This window comes from Rhinoderma darwinii, chromosome 3 (genome assembly GCF_050947455.1).
Source record: "Rhinoderma darwinii isolate aRhiDar2 chromosome 3, aRhiDar2.hap1, whole genome shotgun sequence".
In the NCBI taxonomy this organism is placed as follows: domain Eukaryota; kingdom Metazoa; phylum Chordata; class Amphibia; order Anura; family Rhinodermatidae; genus Rhinoderma; species Rhinoderma darwinii.
The window spans coordinates 204,912,632-204,931,749 of NC_134689.1; the positions used below are offsets into that span (position 1 = coordinate 204,912,632).

At 39.3% G+C, this 19,118-nt stretch overlaps 1 protein-coding gene across 1 annotated transcript in view; it reads right to left on the reverse strand.

Moving 5' to 3' along the window:
• LOC142750410 (pendrin-like) overlaps nucleotides 1–19,118 on the reverse strand; it is a 110,165-nt gene that overhangs the window by 58,369 nt on the left and 32,678 nt on the right. The window contains exons 7-9 of the mRNA XM_075859412.1: nucleotides 16,481–16,563; nucleotides 5,445–5,592; nucleotides 5,103–5,216 (exon numbers count right to left, since the gene is read on the reverse strand). Of these exons, the coding sequence (XP_075715527.1) occupies nucleotides 5,103–5,216; nucleotides 5,445–5,592; nucleotides 16,481–16,563 (345 nt within the window). The remainder of the gene's footprint in view (nucleotides 1–5,102; nucleotides 5,217–5,444; nucleotides 5,593–16,480; nucleotides 16,564–19,118) is intronic.

The following is a 19,118-nucleotide window of genomic DNA, read 5'->3' on the forward strand; positions in this document are numbered from 1 at the left end:
AATTCCTGTGAAATGCCTGAAGGGTTAAAAAACTTTCTAACTGCTGTTTTGAATACTTTGAGGGGTCTAGTTTTTAAAATGGGGTGTTTTATCAGGGTTTCTAATACATAGGCCCCTCAAAGCCACTTCATAACTCAAGAGGTACCTTAAAAAAAAGGCTTTTGAAATTTTCTTAAAAATATGAGAAATTGCTGTTTATGTTCTAAGCCTTGTAACGTCCAAGAAAAATAAAAGAATGTTCAAAAAACGATGCCAATCTAAAGTAGACATATGGGAAATGTGAACTAGTAACTATTTTGGGTGGTATAACCGTCTGTTTTACAAGCAGATGCATTTAAATTCTGAAAAATGCAATTTTTTCCAAATTTTCTCTAAATTTTGCAATTTTTCGCCAATAAACACTGAATATATCGACCAAATTTTACCACGAACATGAAGCCCAATGTGTCACGAGAAAACAATCTCAGAATCGCTTGGGTAGGTTTAAGCATTCCGACGTTATTACCACATAAAGTGAAATATGTCAGATTTGAAAAATGGGCTCTGAGCCTTAAGGCCAAAACTAGGCTGCGTCCTTAAGGGGTTAACCCCTTCCTCCTAAAGGACCTACTATTAGGTCACGCTAACTAGAGCGTTCGCGCTCCGTGACCTAATAGTAGGTCATGGGAATAACCACCCTTCCGCCCCTCCACCCGGCTCTTTTATGAGTTGTGACAACTGCTGTCTCGTACTATTTTGTGTGGTATAACCATCAGTCTTACAAGCAAATACATTTAAATTCAGAAAAATTAAATTTTTTCCAAATTTTCTTTAAGTTTTGCTATTTTTCACAATTAAACACTGAATATATTGAGCACATTTTTCTACTTTCTACTTTTCAAATTTTCTGTATTCTACCAGTGATCTACTGATTGCTGGTTCTAGTCCCCTAGGGGGACTAATAAAATGTGTAAAAACAAAAGTAAATAGTTTTTATTAATGGAAACATTAAATAAATATTTAAAGTCCAAAAAGAAACCCTTTTCACATTTTTTCTCTAACTAATGTAAAAAAATGTAAAAAGTACACAAAATTGGTGTCCCTGCGTCCGTAAAAGTCCAAACTATTACAATATACCTTTATTTAACTCGCATATTGAACGCTGTGAAAAATAAACAATTTTAAACAGCAAAATCGCCATTTTTTGGTCACCTTGGCTCTACCAAAAAATGTAATAAAAAGTGCTCAAAAAGTTGTATGTACCAAAAAATTGTACCAAAAAAACTATAGCTCGTCCCACAAAAAATAAGCCCTCACACCGCTCTATTGACATAAAAAATTTAAAACGAAAAAGAAAAAGCAAACCATGGATCAGTTCGGAAAGGGTTAATTACTTTCTAATGAAAAATCATTTATGACCACATGTGGGGTATAGCCGTACTCGGGAGAAATTGCTTTACAAATGTTGGGGTGCTTTTTCCTCTTTTATCCTTTGTGAAATTGAAAAACGTCAACATTTTAGTGGAAATAATGTTGATATTAATTTTACGGCCTAATTCTAATAAAATCTGCAAAAGACCTGTGGGGTCTAAATGCTTACTATACCCCTAGATAGATTCCTTAAGTAGTGTAGTTTCCCAAATGGGGTCACTTTTGGGGGGCTTCCACTGTTTTAGTCCCTCGGGGGCTTTGCAAATTCGACATGACACCCAAAAACTATTCCAGCTAAATTTGAGCTCCAAAAGCCAACCTTCCCTTCTAAGCCCTGGTGTGGGTCCAAACAGCACTTTATTACCATATATGGCATATTTACGTAATTGGGAGAAATTGTTTGACAAATGTTGGTGTGCTTTTTCTCCTTTATTTCTTGTAAAAATTAAAAATGTCTACGTTTTTACAGAAAAAAAAGTAGATTTTTACCTTTACAGACTAATTCCAATGATTTCAGCAAAACAACTGTGGGGTCAAAATGCTAACTTTACACCTAGAAAAATTCCTTGAGGGGTGTAGTTTCCAAAATGGCGTAACTTTTGAGGGGTTTCCACTGTTTTCATCCCTCCAGTGCATTGCAGACACGGCACTGAAAACTATTCCAGCAAAATCAGAAATCCAAATGGTGCTCCTTCTCTTCTGAGCCCTGCTGTGGGTCCAAACAGCAGTTTATTACCACATATGGGATATTGCTATAATTGGAAGAAATTGCTTTACATATGTTGGGGTGTTTTTTCTACTTTATTCCTTGTAAAAATTAAAAATTTCTACGTTTTTTTCAAAAAAAGTAGATTTTCAACTTCACATACTAATTCAAATAAATTTAGCAAAAAAACTGTGGGTTCAAAATGCTAACTATACCCCTAGATAAATTCCTTGAGGGGTGTAGTTTCCAAAATGGAGTCACTTTTGTGGGGTCTTTACTGTTTTGGTACCACAAGACCTATTCAAACCTGACATGGTGCCTAAAATATATTATAAAAAAAGGAGGCCCCAAAATCCACTAGGTGCTCCTTTGCTTCTGAGGTCGGTGTTTCAGTCCATTAGCACACTATAGCCACATGTCGGATATTTCTTAAAAACTGCAGAATCTGGGCAATCAATATTGAGTTGCATTTCTCCTGTAAAACCTTTTGTGTTACAGATTTTTTTTTATTACAAATGAATTTTGGCAAAAAAAAATGAAATTTGTAAATTTCACCTCTACTTTGCTTTAATTCCTGTGAAACGCCTAAAGGGTTAAAACACTTTGTGAATGCTGATTCGAATACCTTGAGGGGTGCAGTTTTCAAAAGTGATTTCTGTGGATTTTCTAATATATAAGGCCCTCAAAGCCACCTCAGAACTGAACTGGTCCCTGAAAAAATGGCCTTTTGAAATTTTCTTGAAAATAGAGAAATTGCTGATAAAGTTCTAAGCCTTGTAACGTCTTAGAAAAATAAAAGAATGTTCAAAAAACGATGCAAACATAAAGTAGACATATGGGAAATGTTAACTAGTAACTATTTTGTGTGGTATTACTATCTGTTTTACAAGCAGATACGTTTAAATTTAGAAAAATGCAAATTTTTGCAAATTTTTTCTAAATTGTGGTGTTTTTCAGAAATAAATACCAAAATTATTGACAAAAGTTTTTCACTAACATAAAGTACAACATGTCACGAGAAAACCATTTCAGAATCGCTTGGATAGGTAAAAGCATTCCAACGTTATTAGCACATAAAGTAACACGTCACATTTGAAAAAATCGGCTGTGTCCTGAAGGCCAAAACTGGGTCCTGAAGGGGTTAATATGTTGCTACATTAATTCTTCAGGTTATTACGGTCGTGTAGATACCTAATATGTGTAGGTTTTTATGTAATGTGTGGGCAATAAAATATATTTTATGCAAAATAATGACTTTTTTTATATATTTTTTTTTTATTTCTCTTTGACATTTTTTTAGCCATTAAGGGGTAACTTTATTTACAACTTAATTTTTTACTTAAAATGTATTAGCATACTCTTGTATGCTAATACATTACACTATGACACAGGCTGCTGTTAGGGCAGCAGTCAAACTGAACAGACAGCCCTGGGGTCCTTTCTATGTCCCCAGGACTGACTGCAAAAGGATTTCCCGGTCTTCGATCGCATTACAGGGTTTCCAGGGACGCGATGGAAGAGGACAGTTCCCTTTGGTCATGCCGCGGTCACGGAACACGGTGGTCAAAGGGTTATACAGCTAGGGTCGGAAATTTTTCTGATCCCAGCGGTGTTCAGGAGGCCGCTCTAAGATCAGGAGCTGTTAGTAAGCTCCTGCTTAGAGGATGAGCGTAAACAGGAGAGCTCATCAGCCTCTTCTACAGAGACGCTAAAAGACGTTGATGTAGACAAAGGACCTGCAGCGCCTGCCGGTAAAAGGCGGTGAGCAGTCGTTAAGGAATAAAATTTTGCCATCATCAAAGGATGGGTGTGTGGGTGTACAATGCTTGTATTTCAGTTTTTGTGCTCAAGTGTCCACAGAAATAGCCCTTTTTTGGCAACAGTAAAACTTGAAATAGTCATCTGTAGTAGTACAGCACTCGGCTATCTCTGGCAGTCCCCTAGAAAATGAATGGATTGGTAGTGGGCACATGCGTTCATCGCTCTATCCTGTACATAGATGATAAATGGTTTTCGTAGGACAACCACTTTAAAGCGTAGCTAACTTTTTAGGTGACTTTCAGAATAAGCTGTCATATGTGTGTACATGAGGAATAACACTATTTCTGGCCATTATATGACTTGTATATGGCATTTTTTTTTAGCAGTTTTCCCCTCTGCAGGATCTGACTCTAATTATCAGTTTTCTCTAAACTAATAGGTGGAGCCTAATGGCTATCATGTCTTTTATACACTGCAGATATAAAAGCACAAAAGTAATCGGCACACCAATTAGGAGTGAAATACTTGAACCTTTTTAATTATTTTTGCCAGTATGCATGTGCGATGTTTCGGTCAGTTAAGGGCTTCATCAAGCACTTGATGCAGATAGTGGCTCTGACGGAATAAGGGTGTAAGAATAGTGGCTGGCCGCATGTAGAACACTGTATATATACAAGGGGGGAATCCCGCTCTGCTATCTCTATCACATATATAGAAGCTGCAGTAACATGGAGGAGATTACACAGCAGTAATGAGCAGTGTAGATGAGAATCCATGCCCGTTGCAGGGACATTCGGCAGTCTACATTGGTCAGCAGGTCTGCGGCTCCTTTTTAGCAATTTGTGCTACAACAACTCTACTGAGGGATCAGACCAGATTGGCTAGCCTTTATTTATTGCACTAGACTAATATATTTTAAGATTTTTTTACATGCAAATACACACTTTTCCCAGTACCAGATTGGAAAACAATGTCATAAGATGACAACCAACAACCCCTATCTAGATGTGTATTTTGGGGTTTACGTTCATTTACAGACTGCCATTGACTGCCATTAAAAATGGTATACCGTGCTGTATATCGCTTTTGTATACAGTTGACTGTGCTTTTTAACGCAGTTGGAGCTGTGTAATATCTTTTGGAGTATATGCCAACAGCACATCTCTGACATGGTGTGATACGAGTCTTCCTGCTATCACTAATCACTATGTTTTTGTATTCTCACCTGGGTTTTTCCTCCAGTACTTTCTTGCACAGCAGTACGAGACAAGGCGGTAGAGGCACAAAAGCAAGAGAAGCAACCACTGAATATATTACTGATGCCAAATGCAATGAATTCCTGTAAATAACACAAAGTATTGTAAAATATTTTTCCACACAACTTTTTTATTTTTAGATTATGCTCCCATGACTTAAATATATATTTATGTATATGTTCTAAACATATTTATATGTTTAATAGCATGGGTTACTGGTGTGTCATTGTAATGTTCTTGAACTTGCTATGTAGTAGTTGTAATGATTTCTCTCTTAGTAAATAGCTACAGACAATTGCATTATACTCTACCTGATTTCCATCAAGCTCATAATTATACTTTGTGGCATAAACTTTTCCCAAAGAAACAGCAAGGGCATATGCCAAAATCCCAATGGAGAAAGCTGGAACTATCATCTGCGAAAAGAGACTGACGTCTGGTGCCACAGGTGGTATGAAGCTATATTTCCAAACACAAAATAATTTTCAGACATTAGTTGAATTGAATACTGTACTAATCAAATCAAATATTACAGTCTTGTGGACGTGCTTAAATGTACTGAATCACACCTGAATTGGTCCTGCTTCAAAATGCAATTACCTGCTCTATAACAATAGGCTACATAGCGTGACACATAAAAACATGACCTCTGGGACCCGCACCTATCTCTAGAACGGGGCCCCCTAAACCCTGTTCTACTGCTTTGTGTTGTGGCTGAAAGTGTGATTTCCGACCATGAATTACGTTAACAGCGTAGCTCCGTAACTCCCATAGTAGTGAATGGCATTTACGGAAACAGCGTAGCTCGCATGTTACGCTGCTTCCGTAACTGCCATTCAGTTCTATGGGACTTACGGAAACAGCATAGCTCAGCAAGCAGCTCTGTTTCCGTAATTCATGGCCGGGAATTACATGCCTCAGCCACAACACAGAGTGGTAGAACAGGGTTTAGGGGGCCCCTTTCTAGAGATAGGTGCGGGTCCCAGAGGTGGGACCTGCATCTATCTGACATTCATGACATATCCTGTGGATATGTCATAAATGTATCTGATGGGAACACTCCTTCAAGAGGACCACAATTATGGGTATTTTCATAGTTGCCATCTTAAACTCCTAACAGTCACATTAAAATTTAGAAAAACGCTCCTAAAAATGTCACTTTTTTATTGCATTTTATTGTAATCTGTGCAAAAGTTTTAGGCAGTTGTGGAAAAAATGCTGCAAATGTAAGTGCTTTCAAAAGTAGATTTGTTATTAGTTATTTTTTATCAATTAGCAAAATACAAAGTGAATAATCAGAAGGAAATCTAAATCAAATCAATATTTGGTGTGACCACCCTTTGCCTTCAATACAGCATACATTCTTCTAGGTGCACTTGCTCACAATTTTTGAAGGTACTTAGCAGGAGGGTTGATTCAAACATCTTGGAGAACTAACCACAGATCTTCTATGGATGTAGGCTTCCTCAAATCTTTCTGTCTCTTCATGTACTTGATGATGTTGAGATCAGGGCTCTGTGGGCCATATCTTCACGTCCAGGGCACCTTGTTCTGCTTTATGCTGAAGATAGTTCTTAATGACATTGGCAGTATGTTTGGGGTTGTTGTCCTGCGGCAGAATTAATTTTGGAGCCAATCTGATGCCTCCCTGATGGTATTGCACGATAGATTAGTATTTGTCTGTATTTCTCAGCATTGAGGAGACTTTTAATCCTGACCAAATCCCCAACTCCATTTGTTTAACCCCTTAAGGACGCAGCCTAGTTTTGGCCTTAAGGCTCAAAGCCCATTTTTCAAATCTGACATATTTCAATTTATGTGGTAATAACGTCAGAATGCTTAAACCTATCCAAGCGATTCTGAGATTGTTTTCACATGACACATTGGGCTTCATGTTCGTGGTAAAATTTGGTCGATATATTCAGTGTTTATTGGTGAAAAATTGCAAAATTTAGAGAAAATGTTGAAATATAGCATTTTTCAGAATTTAAATGCATCTGCTTGTAAAACAGACGGTTATACCACCCAAAATAGTTACTAGTTCACATTTCCCATATCTCTACTTTAGATTGGCATCGTTTTGTGAACATTCTTTTATTTTTCTTGGACGTTACAAGGCTTAGAATATAAACAGCAATTTCTCATATTTTTAAGAAAATTTCAAAAGCCTTTTTTTTAAGGTACCTGTTCAGTTCTGAAGTGGCTTTGAGGGACCTATGTATTAGAAACCCTGATAAAACACCCCATTTTAAAAACTAGACCCCTCAAGGTATTCAAAATAGCATTTAGAAAGTTTTTTTAACCCTTTAGGCATTTCACAAGAATTAAAGCAAAGTGGAGGTGAAATTTGCAAATTTCATTTTTCTTGCTGAATTTCAATTTTATAAAAAAAATAATCTGTAACACAGAAGGTTTTACCACAGAAATACTACTAAATATGTATTGTCCAGATTCTGCAGTTTTTAGAAATGTCCCACATGTGGCTCTAGTGTGCTCGTGGACTAAAACTCAAGCCCTAGAAGCAAAGAAGCACCTAGTGCATTTTGAGGCCTCTTTTTTATTAGAATATATTTTAAGCAGCATGCCAGGTTTGAAGAGGTGTTGAGGTGCCAAAACAGTAGGAATCCCCCAATAGTGACCCCATTTTGGAAACTGCACCCATCAAGGAATTCATTTATGGTTGTTGTTACCATTTTGACCCCACAGTTTTTTCACAGCACCTATTTGAATTGGGCTGTGAAATTAAAAAAATTTCATTTTTTCCAATAAGATGTCATTTTTTATCAAAATTTCTTATTTTCACAAGGAACAAAATACCCCATTTTGTTGCCCAATTTGTCCTGAGTGCGGCAATACCCCATTTGTGGTAATAAACTGCCGTTTGGGCCCATGGGAGGGCTCAGAAGGAAAGGAGGCTATGTGTTTGTTGGAATCCAGATTTTGCTGGATTGGTTTTCGGGTGCCATGTCGCATTTGCAGAGCCCCATAGGTATCAAAGCAATGGAAACCCACCAGAAGTGACCCCATTTTGGAAACTACACCCCTCAAGGAATTCAAATATGGTTGTTGTTACAATTTTGACCGCACAGTTTTTTCACAGCACCTATTTGAATTGGGCTGTGAAATGAAATAAATTTCATTTTTTCCAATAAGATGTAATTTTTTATCAAAATTTCTTATTTTCACAGGGAACAAAATACCCCATTTTGTTGCCCAATTTCTCCTGAGTGCAGCAATACCCCATTTGTGGCGATAAACTGCCGTTTAGGCCCATGGGAGGCCTCAGAAGGGAAGGAGCGCTGTGTGTTCTTTGAAGTGCAGATTTTGCTGGATTGGTTATTGGGTGCCATGTCGCATTTGCAGAACCCCAGAGATATCAAAGCAATAGAAACCCACCAGAAGTGACCCCATTTTGGAAACTGCACCCCTCAAGGAATTCATTTATGGGTAATGTGACCATTTAGACACCATAGTTTCTTCACAGAACTTATTTGAATTGGGCTGGGAATTAAAAAAAAATATATTTTTTCCAATAATATGTCGTTTTAGCTCAAAAATTCTAATTTTCACAAGAAATAAAATACTACATTTTGTTGCCCAATTTGTCCTGAGTGCGGCAATACCCCATTTGTGTTGATAAACTGCCGTTTGGGCCCATGGGAGGTCTCAGAAGGAAAGGAGCGCTATTTGTTCTTTGGAGTCCAGATTTTGCTGGATTGGTTTTCGGGTGCCATGTCGCATTTGCAGAGCCCCAGAGGTATCAAAGCAATGGAAACCCACCAGAAGTGACCCCATTTTGGAAACTACACCCCTCAAGGAATTCATTTATGTGTGTTGTGACCATTTTGACCCCATAGTTTTTTCACAGAACTTATTTGAATTGGGCTGGGAATTAAAACAAAATTAATTTTTTCCAATAATATGTAGTTTTGGCTGAAAATGTCTTATTCTCACAAGAAATAAAATACCCCATTCTGTTGCACAATTTGTCCTGATTGCAGCAATACCCTATTTGTCGTGAAAGGACCACCATTTGGCCTACTGGGGATTTTCTGGTGCGAAGTCATGTATGCAGGAGCCCCTGAGGTACCAGTACAGTTGAAACTCGAAAGAAGTGACCCCATTTTAAAACTACACCCTTAAGGCATTCATCTAGAGGTGTAGTGAGCATTTTGACCGGAGACATACACCCCATAAACTGTAACGTGGGTTCTCACGGGTATGGCAATACCCTCAATGTGGCTGTTATCAGCTGCCTGGGCACACAGCAGGGCTCAGAAGGGAAAGATGAGGGGGATAAGCTGTGCAGAGTACATCAGAGTAAGTAAAATTGGGGTAAATTATAAACCAAGGGATGTATGATAAATTTTAAAACACTTTCATACAGAGCTCTGTTTTTTCGGGACACGCATCACATTGGTATATTGTGTCCTCCCTTATCCCCCTCTTATAGCAGACTTTGCACCTCTTTTGACTTTTTCCCTTCTTGCCAGTTTGGGGAACTTCTCCTGGAAAGTATTGCCCTGGTACGATGCGTGTGGACCCGCTTCCAGAAGTACTGGGTGTCCCCCTTCTTGGTCCCTAAAGATTAGGTTCTTGATAATCACCTCTTGAAATTCCAGGAAAGTTCCTGCCTGGCCTGTACATCGATGTAGCACGTACACATTGTACAAAGCCATCGGTATGATGTGCACGTCCAGCTTCTTATACCACACCGCATGGCGCTGTAGGGCTTCAGGACTTGAGCTGACAATTCCACCCCTCCCATGTACCTATTGTAGTCCAGGATGCAGTCTGGTTTGGGGGTCTCTGTACTGGTACATGGGTACTGGTGTGACATCTCTCTTGTTTTGTACTTGACACACAATATGTTGCTGCTAGAATGTGCCCTGCTCTCACCCCTTCTTGTTTGCCCAAGCAGAGTCTTAGGGAGGCCTCTCAGATTTCTTCTAGCAGTGTCGCATGACTTCTGGAAGCGAGGCAGTTGAAGAGTGGGACGCTGGTATAAAAATCATCCAGGTAGAGGCAGTTGAAGAGTGGGACGCTGGTATTAAAATGATCCAGGTAGAGGTGGTAACCCCGGTCCAGCAGTGGGTGCACTAAATCCCACACAATTTTTGCGTTAACTCCCAATAAGGGGGGGGCATACTGGGGGCTGAATACTGGTGTCCTTCCCTTTATATATCCTAAATCTGTAGGTATAGCCTGATGCACTCTCGCACAGCTTATACATCTTCACGCCATACCTCGCCCTCTTACCCGGCAGGTACTCGCGGAATTGAACCCTTCCTTTAAAATCTACCAAGAACTCATCAATAGAAATACACTTCTCGGGGTGTATGATTGTGAAAACCGGGCACTGAAACTGTCTAATAGGGGTCTCCGTTTATACAAACGGTCAAAACTGGTTTCATCTCAGGGTGGGCACGGCTCATTATCAGTATAATGTAAGAAGCAAAGTATTGCCTAATTTATTAATTTTTTTAGGTTCCAGTTCAGTTATGAAGTTGCTTTGAGGGGCCCATATATTACAAACCCCTATCAAACACCCCATTTTAGAAACTAGACCCCTCAAAGTATTCACAACAGCATATAGAAAGTTTATGAACCCTTTAGGTGTTTCACAGGAATTTAAAGCAAAGTAGAGGTGAAATTTACATATTTTTTTGGGTCAGAAAATCCTCTTTATACCATTTTTTTTATAACACAAAAGGTTTTATCAGAGAAACGCAACTCAATACTTATTGCCCAGATTCTGCAGTTTTGAGAAATATCCCACATGTGGCCCTAGTGCGGTAATGGACTGAAGCACCGGCCTTCCGAAGCAAATGAGCACCTAGTGGATTTTGAGCCCTCCTTTTTATTAGGCACCATGTCCGGTTTGAAGAGGTCTTGTGGTGCCAAAACAGTGGAAAACCCCCAAAAGTGACCCCATTTTGGAAAGTAGACCCCTTGAGGAATTCATTGTAGTTTTCTTGGGGTGCATGCGGCTTTTTGATGAGTTTTTATTCTTTTTTTAAGTGGCGTGGTGACTAAAAAACCGCAATTCTACTATTGTTTTTTTATTCAATTTTTTTTACAGCGTTCACCGTGCGCTATAAATGACATATTCACTTTATTCTGTGGGGCGATACGATTATGGCGATACCATATGTTTATCGTTTTTTTATGTCTTATGGCGTTTGCACAATAAAATAAGTTTTGTAAAAAATCATTAACTTTTTGTGTTCCCTTATTCTTAGAGCCATAACTTTTTTATTTTTCTATTAATAAAGCCGTGCGAGGACTTACTTTTTGCGTAGCGAACTGTAGTTTCGATCAGTACCATTTTTAGGTACATGCGACTTTTTGATCTCTTTTTATTCCATTTTTTGGGATGTGAAGTGACCAAACAATTGTGATTCTGGTACGGTTTATTATTATTTTCTTTTACGGCGTTCACCACGCGGAATAAATAACGAAATAATTTTGTAGTTCAGGCCGTTACGGACGCGGCGATACCAATTATATATAGTTTATTTGTTTGTTTATATATTTTTATTAATAATAAAGGACTGATAAGGGAAAAGGGGGGATTTTTACTTTTATTATTTTTAAAACTTTTATTTTCTTATTTTTACACATCTTTTTTTTTACTTTATTACTTTGTCCCACATGCGTAGTGCAGTGTATTAGAGTTGTCAGCTACTCACTGACAGCAAGCATAGTGGGTCCTGGCTTTGTCAGGACCCACTAGGCTTCCGTCGATGGCATAGCCGGACGCCATTGTTTGGTGTCCGGTTGCCATCGTTACCATCGCCAGCCGCTATCGTGTAGCAGGCTGGCGATTGTAGCTTAACCCCTAAAAAGCTGTGATCACTATTGAACACGGCTTTTAAGGGGTTAATCAGCGGGGACACAGCGATCGGTCCCCGCTGAAGGAGCTGCGGCAGCTGCTGTACGAGACAGCAGCTGTCACAGCTCCTGCATGTGTCGGGAGGACGGCCGAAATGGCCGTTACTCCCGCAACGTAATAGTCCGTCGCTGAGCGCTAACGATACAGTTAGCGCGACGGATTATTACGCCGCTGAGCGTGAAAGGGTTAAAAAGCAAACAAACTGCCTTCTATTACAGCCAAATATTTCACATTTTGACTCACCAGTCCAGAGCACCTGCTGCCATTTTTCTGCACCCCAGTTCCAATGTTTTCGTGCATAGTTGAGTTGCTTCCCCTTGTTTCCACGTCGAAAGTATGGCTTTTTTGGCCGCAATTCTTCAATGAAGACCACTTTTGGCCAGACTTCTTCAAATAGTAGATGGGTGTATGTGGGTTCCACTGGTTTCTGACCGTTCTGAGCTGATGGCACAGCTAGATATCTTCCGATTTAGAAGGGAAGAAAGCATGATGTGTCTTTAATCTCCTGCACTAAGTTTCCTTGGCCAACCATTATGTCTATGATCCTCAACCTTGCCCGTTTCTTTGTGCTTCTTCAAAAGAGCTTAAAGCGCAGATCTTGAAACCCCAGTTTGCTTTGAAATCTTTGTCTGGGAGAGACCTTGCTGTGCTCAGTCTTACCATGGTGGACCTGTGACATGAAAAAGTCTTCCACAACCTCACCTTTGAAACAGTGTTTGGCTGGTCCTCCCCAGTTTTAAGCCTCCTAAACACCTGTTTCTGTAACAGTTAATGACTGTGTTTCAACCTACATATGAAAATGATGATCATTATCATCTGTTTGGTACAATTGGTTAATCATACACCTGATTATAACCCCACAAAATCCATGACTTTGTGGAAGTGTACCTAGAAGAATTGATGCTGTTTTGAAGGCAAATGGTGGTCACACCAAATATTGATTTAATCGAGAATTTCTCTTCTGTTCCTTCAATTTGTAATTGATAAAAAATACTATTAACACTTCTATTTTTGAAAACATTCTTACTTTGCAGCATTTTTCACAACTGCCTAAAACTTTTGCACTTTACTGTATGTCTCAAGTAAATATAGTTGGTGCATAACTCAGGTGCCTTAAGTGTATTTTAACCACTTAGTGACATAACTTATGGGACAGTATGGTCACTAGTTCATAATACAGACTATTATTGAATATGTACTTCTATATTAATTTACACATTTCTTCTGTATTTGTATGCTATACTCCATCTGCATTTGTATGCTATACCCCTTCCTCTGACCCATACAGATATTGTGTATTACTCCATGTGCAGGAGTTTTTGATGTGCGTCTTTCTTTTAGTGTGTCTGTGGACCTTTTACATGTTATATTTTAGTATTTTCAATAAAATTGATACATTTTATATTTGATACATTACAATTGTGTTTTGCATCTTTTGTTCGTTTTTGGTTTGGTTATTTAGTTTGGATGCAGGCAAACATATACTGAATTTACTTCTTTTGATCAACCCTTCTAACAAAACAATTTTTTTAAATATATAAATTACTTGTATTTGGCGGGTGATCACTACTATACCTTTCTTTTTGGTTATGTTGTCCTTTTCCTGTTGAAGGAGCACAGCTGGGTAAATTGAATTGTGTCATGCATTTAATTTTAGTTTCCTTTAGATGAAATTAGATTAAAATATATACATGTGTTCATGCTTTTTTTAAAGTGTTGTAGCTATGTTATTTTTTATTTGTAAAACCTTTCCTGGGGAAGGCCATATTCGAGACAAACTGTACCTTCCTGTACTTCCTGTGTAGTTAATACAGCAGGATGTGTGTGCTTCAGCTGAAATTATTGGGATTCAACTGACAGAGAAATCTCATGTATTTTTGCAGTGTCCTAGAAGGGAGAGAATAGAGCCCCTCCCGCAGAGACTAGGGAAGATGCATACAGAGCCTTATTTGTATATCATGTATAGTGTTGCTATTCTGCTTTATCTAGGCTTTCGGTAATACAATAGACCTGTTATTAACTTGCCCACCCTCTAACGCTAATGAGATGATTCTCATCATCCTGTGACTGTATATACAGCAAAGCTGACAGGTGAGCTACAGGGGCCTGGAAATATCAGCATGTATAAAAAAAATTAATATTTCAAGATTTGTTTTGATGTTTATAGTCACATTAAAAAAAAGGCACCACTAAAAATAAAAATACACTCCTCAGCATTGAAATTGCTACACCAAGAAGGAAAAGTTTTGGAATTGTGGAAATCATAGGATCGATAGACATGTTAATGATAAGCAAATGATAAAAAAAATGGAAACAAAGTATTCCAAACATATTGATTTATTAAGTATCAAGTATGAGCGCCACGCACAGAAATATGCACACTTACGTGCTTGGGCATGCTATCAAAAAGGCTATTAATGTTTGTCTGAGTAATGTTATGCCACTGGGGCACGCAAATCATCAAGATTGGCTGCTGGCAGCTCCATTTGCAATTGCCGACCAGTGACGTCCCAGATGTGCTTGATGGAAGACAAGTCCAGAGTTGCTGCAGGCCATTATAGCACGTTTAGGTCATTCAGGCTTCTCACAGTAGCACGAGCAACATGCGGCCAGGTGTTGTGCTGTTGAAGAACGGCTTCTGGGACACTTTGGAGAAATGCCTTACCACTGGTTCAACGACCAACCGCTACACCAACGCCTCTAATCTGTGCCAGTCACTGCACTGGTTGCCCATCCCCTTCCGAATAAAATTCAAACTTATTACTCTCACCCACAAAGCTTTCCACAGTGCTGCACCTCCTTACATCTCCTTCCTCATCTCTGTCTACCACCCTACTCGGGCTCTACGTTCTGCCAACGACCTTAGATTAAAATCCTCCATAATCCGAACCTCCCACTCCCGTCTCCAAGATTTTTCTTGTGCTGCACCCGTCCTCTGGAATGCGCTACCCCAGACAATCCGATTAATTCCCAATATCCACAGTTTTAAACGTGCCCTGAAAACACATCTATTTAGACAGGCCTATAACATTCCCTAATCTGACTCCTTTCCATGGCCCTCCTTTTAGATTAGTCATCAGAATAAGATTCCCTCACACTCCTTCTCTTCATGTCCGTCATACACGGATACTGGCTGGTGACCGGCTCATGCAGCTTTATGTTACCACCGCATGTGTATAAAAATGGCCGGACCATTGTACAGAACAAACACTATTACACTTTGTGTCTCCCTTATGTCCTCATAGATTGTAAGCTCTTGCGAGCAGGGTCCTCACTCCCCAGGTTTGAATTGTAAATGAACTTTGTCACTATGTAATGTCTGATATTGTTTGTTTCATGTCCCCTCTAAATTGTAAAGTGCTGCGTAATATGTTGGCGCTATATAAATAAAGATTATTATTATTATTAATGTAATGCCGAGGTGTTAGTGTACCTGAAATGAAGACTAGAGGGGTCCGTTCACTGTACATTATGCCGCCCCACACCATAATCCCGGGAGTAGGACCGATGTGACGTTCCCTTGTGAAGGCTTCTTCATGGCATTGCCCACCTGGTCTCCAGACGAATCTCTGGCTATGATTGCGTCCAAGACAATAACGGAACTCATCGCTGAAGAGGATAGACCTCCATTCCAGCCTCCACTGCCGTCTTGCTGTGCACCATGACAGACTTTGAGAGCGGTGGTGTGTGGTCAATGGAACACCTGTAGCTAGATATCTGGCTTGTAGCCCAATATTGTGCAAACGCCTTCTGATGGTTTGTGTTGACACTGGTTGCCGTCCTAGGCTTGGGATGTGACGTCCAATTTCACTTGCAGTACACAATGGATTACTACGTGCAATTCTTACATTTAGGTGATCTGTCCGTGCAGAGGTTCGACTACGCGCACCTCTTGCTGTCATTCCCATTCATTGTTGTTCTCCCAACCTCCGGGACATGCAACGTTGAACAGAGATGACATCTAGGCCTAGGCCCGTAGCAATCTGCCAGAGTCATAAACTAAGATCTCTCAGTTCAAGTTTTCTGTCACTCTCAGTTTGAGACAAGTGGCGATAACTGGCACGTCGATGAACAGATGCATTGCACCATCACCCCACACCACTTGATCCGATTTTTGAGGTTTCATGTGGCTAAAAAAACGTTGCTTTCAAATTGACCTTTATGCCTCTCCAACATGCCACAGATTTGAGCTACGTGCTTGAAAATTTGATCATTAGCGACACCTGCTACTTCCTCGATTTGCAAAACCTTACAGCTTGCCCTTCATGGTGTTGCAAATTCAAGGTTGAGGAGCGCATGTGTATAACAAAAACCGGTTTTAAATAATATGTCATTTTCTGATGATACACTCAACTACACCTTCTACTGTTATGTGTTTTGAAGAAACAGTAACTGATTTTGGAATTAGAAATAAATCTGCAGTGTAAATACTTAGATCTACATTTTACTTACCCACTTGGAACATTCTTCACAATGGCAGCATTATAAGTTTCCTCCAGGTTAACGCCATATGAAATTCCTGTAGCGACTATTGCCTAAAGTTGAAAACAAACGGAATATAAATACTTACAGACAAATGTATGGCATTTTACACACAGTGAAGAAAATGTATATTCAGATAAAGCATTTGTTATTACTACAACTATAAATGAAGAGTTCTTATATTGGCACTTAAATTTCTGTCACCTGTAAACAAAAAAACTCAATGTCACTTTATATAAATACAAAATAGTTTGTAAAATCCAGTTTTTTTTTAGCAAACACCGTAACCTGTATAACTTGGATGCTAGTTCCTTTTATAATTTGCATTCTTTCAGAAGCAGGGGATCAACAGTTCACCGATGTCAGAACAGACATAATGGGTCAGAACAGAAGTGACTGAGTCGTCCAACTAAGGCAAAATATTTGTAATTTCCTGTGGAAGTTCCTGTGGAATATCCTGTCGCCAAAATTATTATCAAAAACCATATAGGGTGAACATTAATGCAAAACAATAGTGATATTGTATTTAGCAAACAATCAGGTCACTATTTTCAATTTGTTAGAGAAATATATTGAACTTATGGAAAGCAGTGAATCGCCCCCTATATTCAACTCCACAAGATATATTTGAAAGGGGTAATGCTCTAGTGCGATGACAGGTATGGAAGCAAATGCCTTAGCTCAGCTACAGCACTAACTCTTTTCAGTCATATTGTTATTACTTATTGTATATGACGCATTGGATTGAATTCCTTTATGCATACCTCCCAACTTTCACGTATAGATAGAGGAACAACTCATGCACACAATTTTGTTTTACGTTGATCCATGCCTCTAACCCCGCATTATCCCTGCCCAATTCCTGTCCATACTCAACCAGTTCAGCCCACACAGTTTAATGCCTGCATAGTGCCTCCCCACAATATCTTGCCCCCAAGGGGCCCACCCACACAGTATCATGCCCCCATAGTAACTTCCCACTAAGTATAATGCCCTAGTGGGACAAAAAAAAAAAAGTTAAAAAGAAGTTAAGAAAAATTAAAAATAAACAAAAAAATAATAGTTTTAACTTAAAAAATAACTAAATTGCCTTTTTTCCCCATATCAAGATTATTATTATTATTATTATTATTATTGGGAAAAACAAATACAAAAAAAAAAAATAGACATAATTGGTGTTGTCGCGTCCGTAACGACCCAAACTATAAAACTATTGTGAAATTGAATCCGCACCGTGAACGTCGTAAAAAAAAGTTATGAAGATAAATGCCAGAATCGCTAGGTTTAGGTCACATCTCCTCTTAAAAAATGGAATAAAAAGTGATCAAAAAGTCACATTCACCCCAAAATAATACCAATAAACATGACAGCCCATCCTGCAAAAACAAAACCCCGTCACAGCTTTGTCCATGCAAAAATAAAAAAGTTATGGGTCTTAGAATATGGCGACACAAAAAACAAATTATTTTATTTAGAAAAAAGTGATTTTATTGTGCAAAATCTGCAATACATGAAAAACAATATGTAAATTTGGTATCACCATAAATGTATTGACACGCAGAATAAAGTTAACATGTAATTTATGGTGCATGGTGAATGCTGAAAAACCCCAATAAAAAACAATTTCAGAATTTCTTGTTTTTGGTAATTGTCTTCTTCCAAAAAATGAAATGAAAAGTGATCAAAGAGTCGTAAGTGTCCCAAAATAGTACCAATAAAATCTACAACTGGTCTTGCAAAAAAGCCCTCACACTGCTCCATCAAACGAAAAATAAAATAAAGTTATGGCACTAGTAATGTGGTGATGAAAAAGCATTCCAATGTGCAGGTGGAGGGAAACATTACTTCAGTTTCAGGGCCCTAGTATATAGGAACTAGGAAGGGAAGGGACATAGCACATCTGCTGGAACTGAGGGTGCCCGTCATGGGCGTAGCTAGGGGGGGCAGGCGGGGCATGTGCCCCGGGCGCAACTAGGTGGTGGGGAAAGGGGGGGCGCCAAAGAGCAGCTGATCGCTGCTGATAGGCGCCCCGTATGTCGGACACCTGCTGCAGCTTTAGGAAAAGCCAGGAAATTACGGCGTTCTGACTGGGGTCTGTGACGGCCAGGGAGTGGACCAGTCCAGTCACCTTACCTGTCACCTGACCTCACGTCAGTGACATGAGGTCAGATGACTCTGGTCAGGGGAGAGGTCCACTCCCGTGCTGCACCCTTCCAGCTCTGCCTCTACTCTGTGCTCTGCTGTTACACATAGCCGAGAATCAGAAGAGGAAGCTCCGCCCACAGCCCGTCCTGACCTGTCAGCAAGGAGACATGGTGAGTGTCTGTGTCTATATGTGTGTGTAGTGTGTATACAGTGTGTGTCTCTGTCTTTGTATGTGTATATGTTACAGTGTGTGTGTGTGTGTGTGTGTGTGTGTGTGAGTCTCTGCATGTGTTTGTCTCTTACATCTACTACATTATCTGTAATCAGAGAGTTATCACTGTGTTATCTGTGATGTTACATAGGATTGCAGGAAACAGCTACTACATTATCTGTAATCAGAGAGTTATCACTGTGTGTTATCTGTGGTGTTACATAGGACTGCAGGTAACACTACTATCTGTAT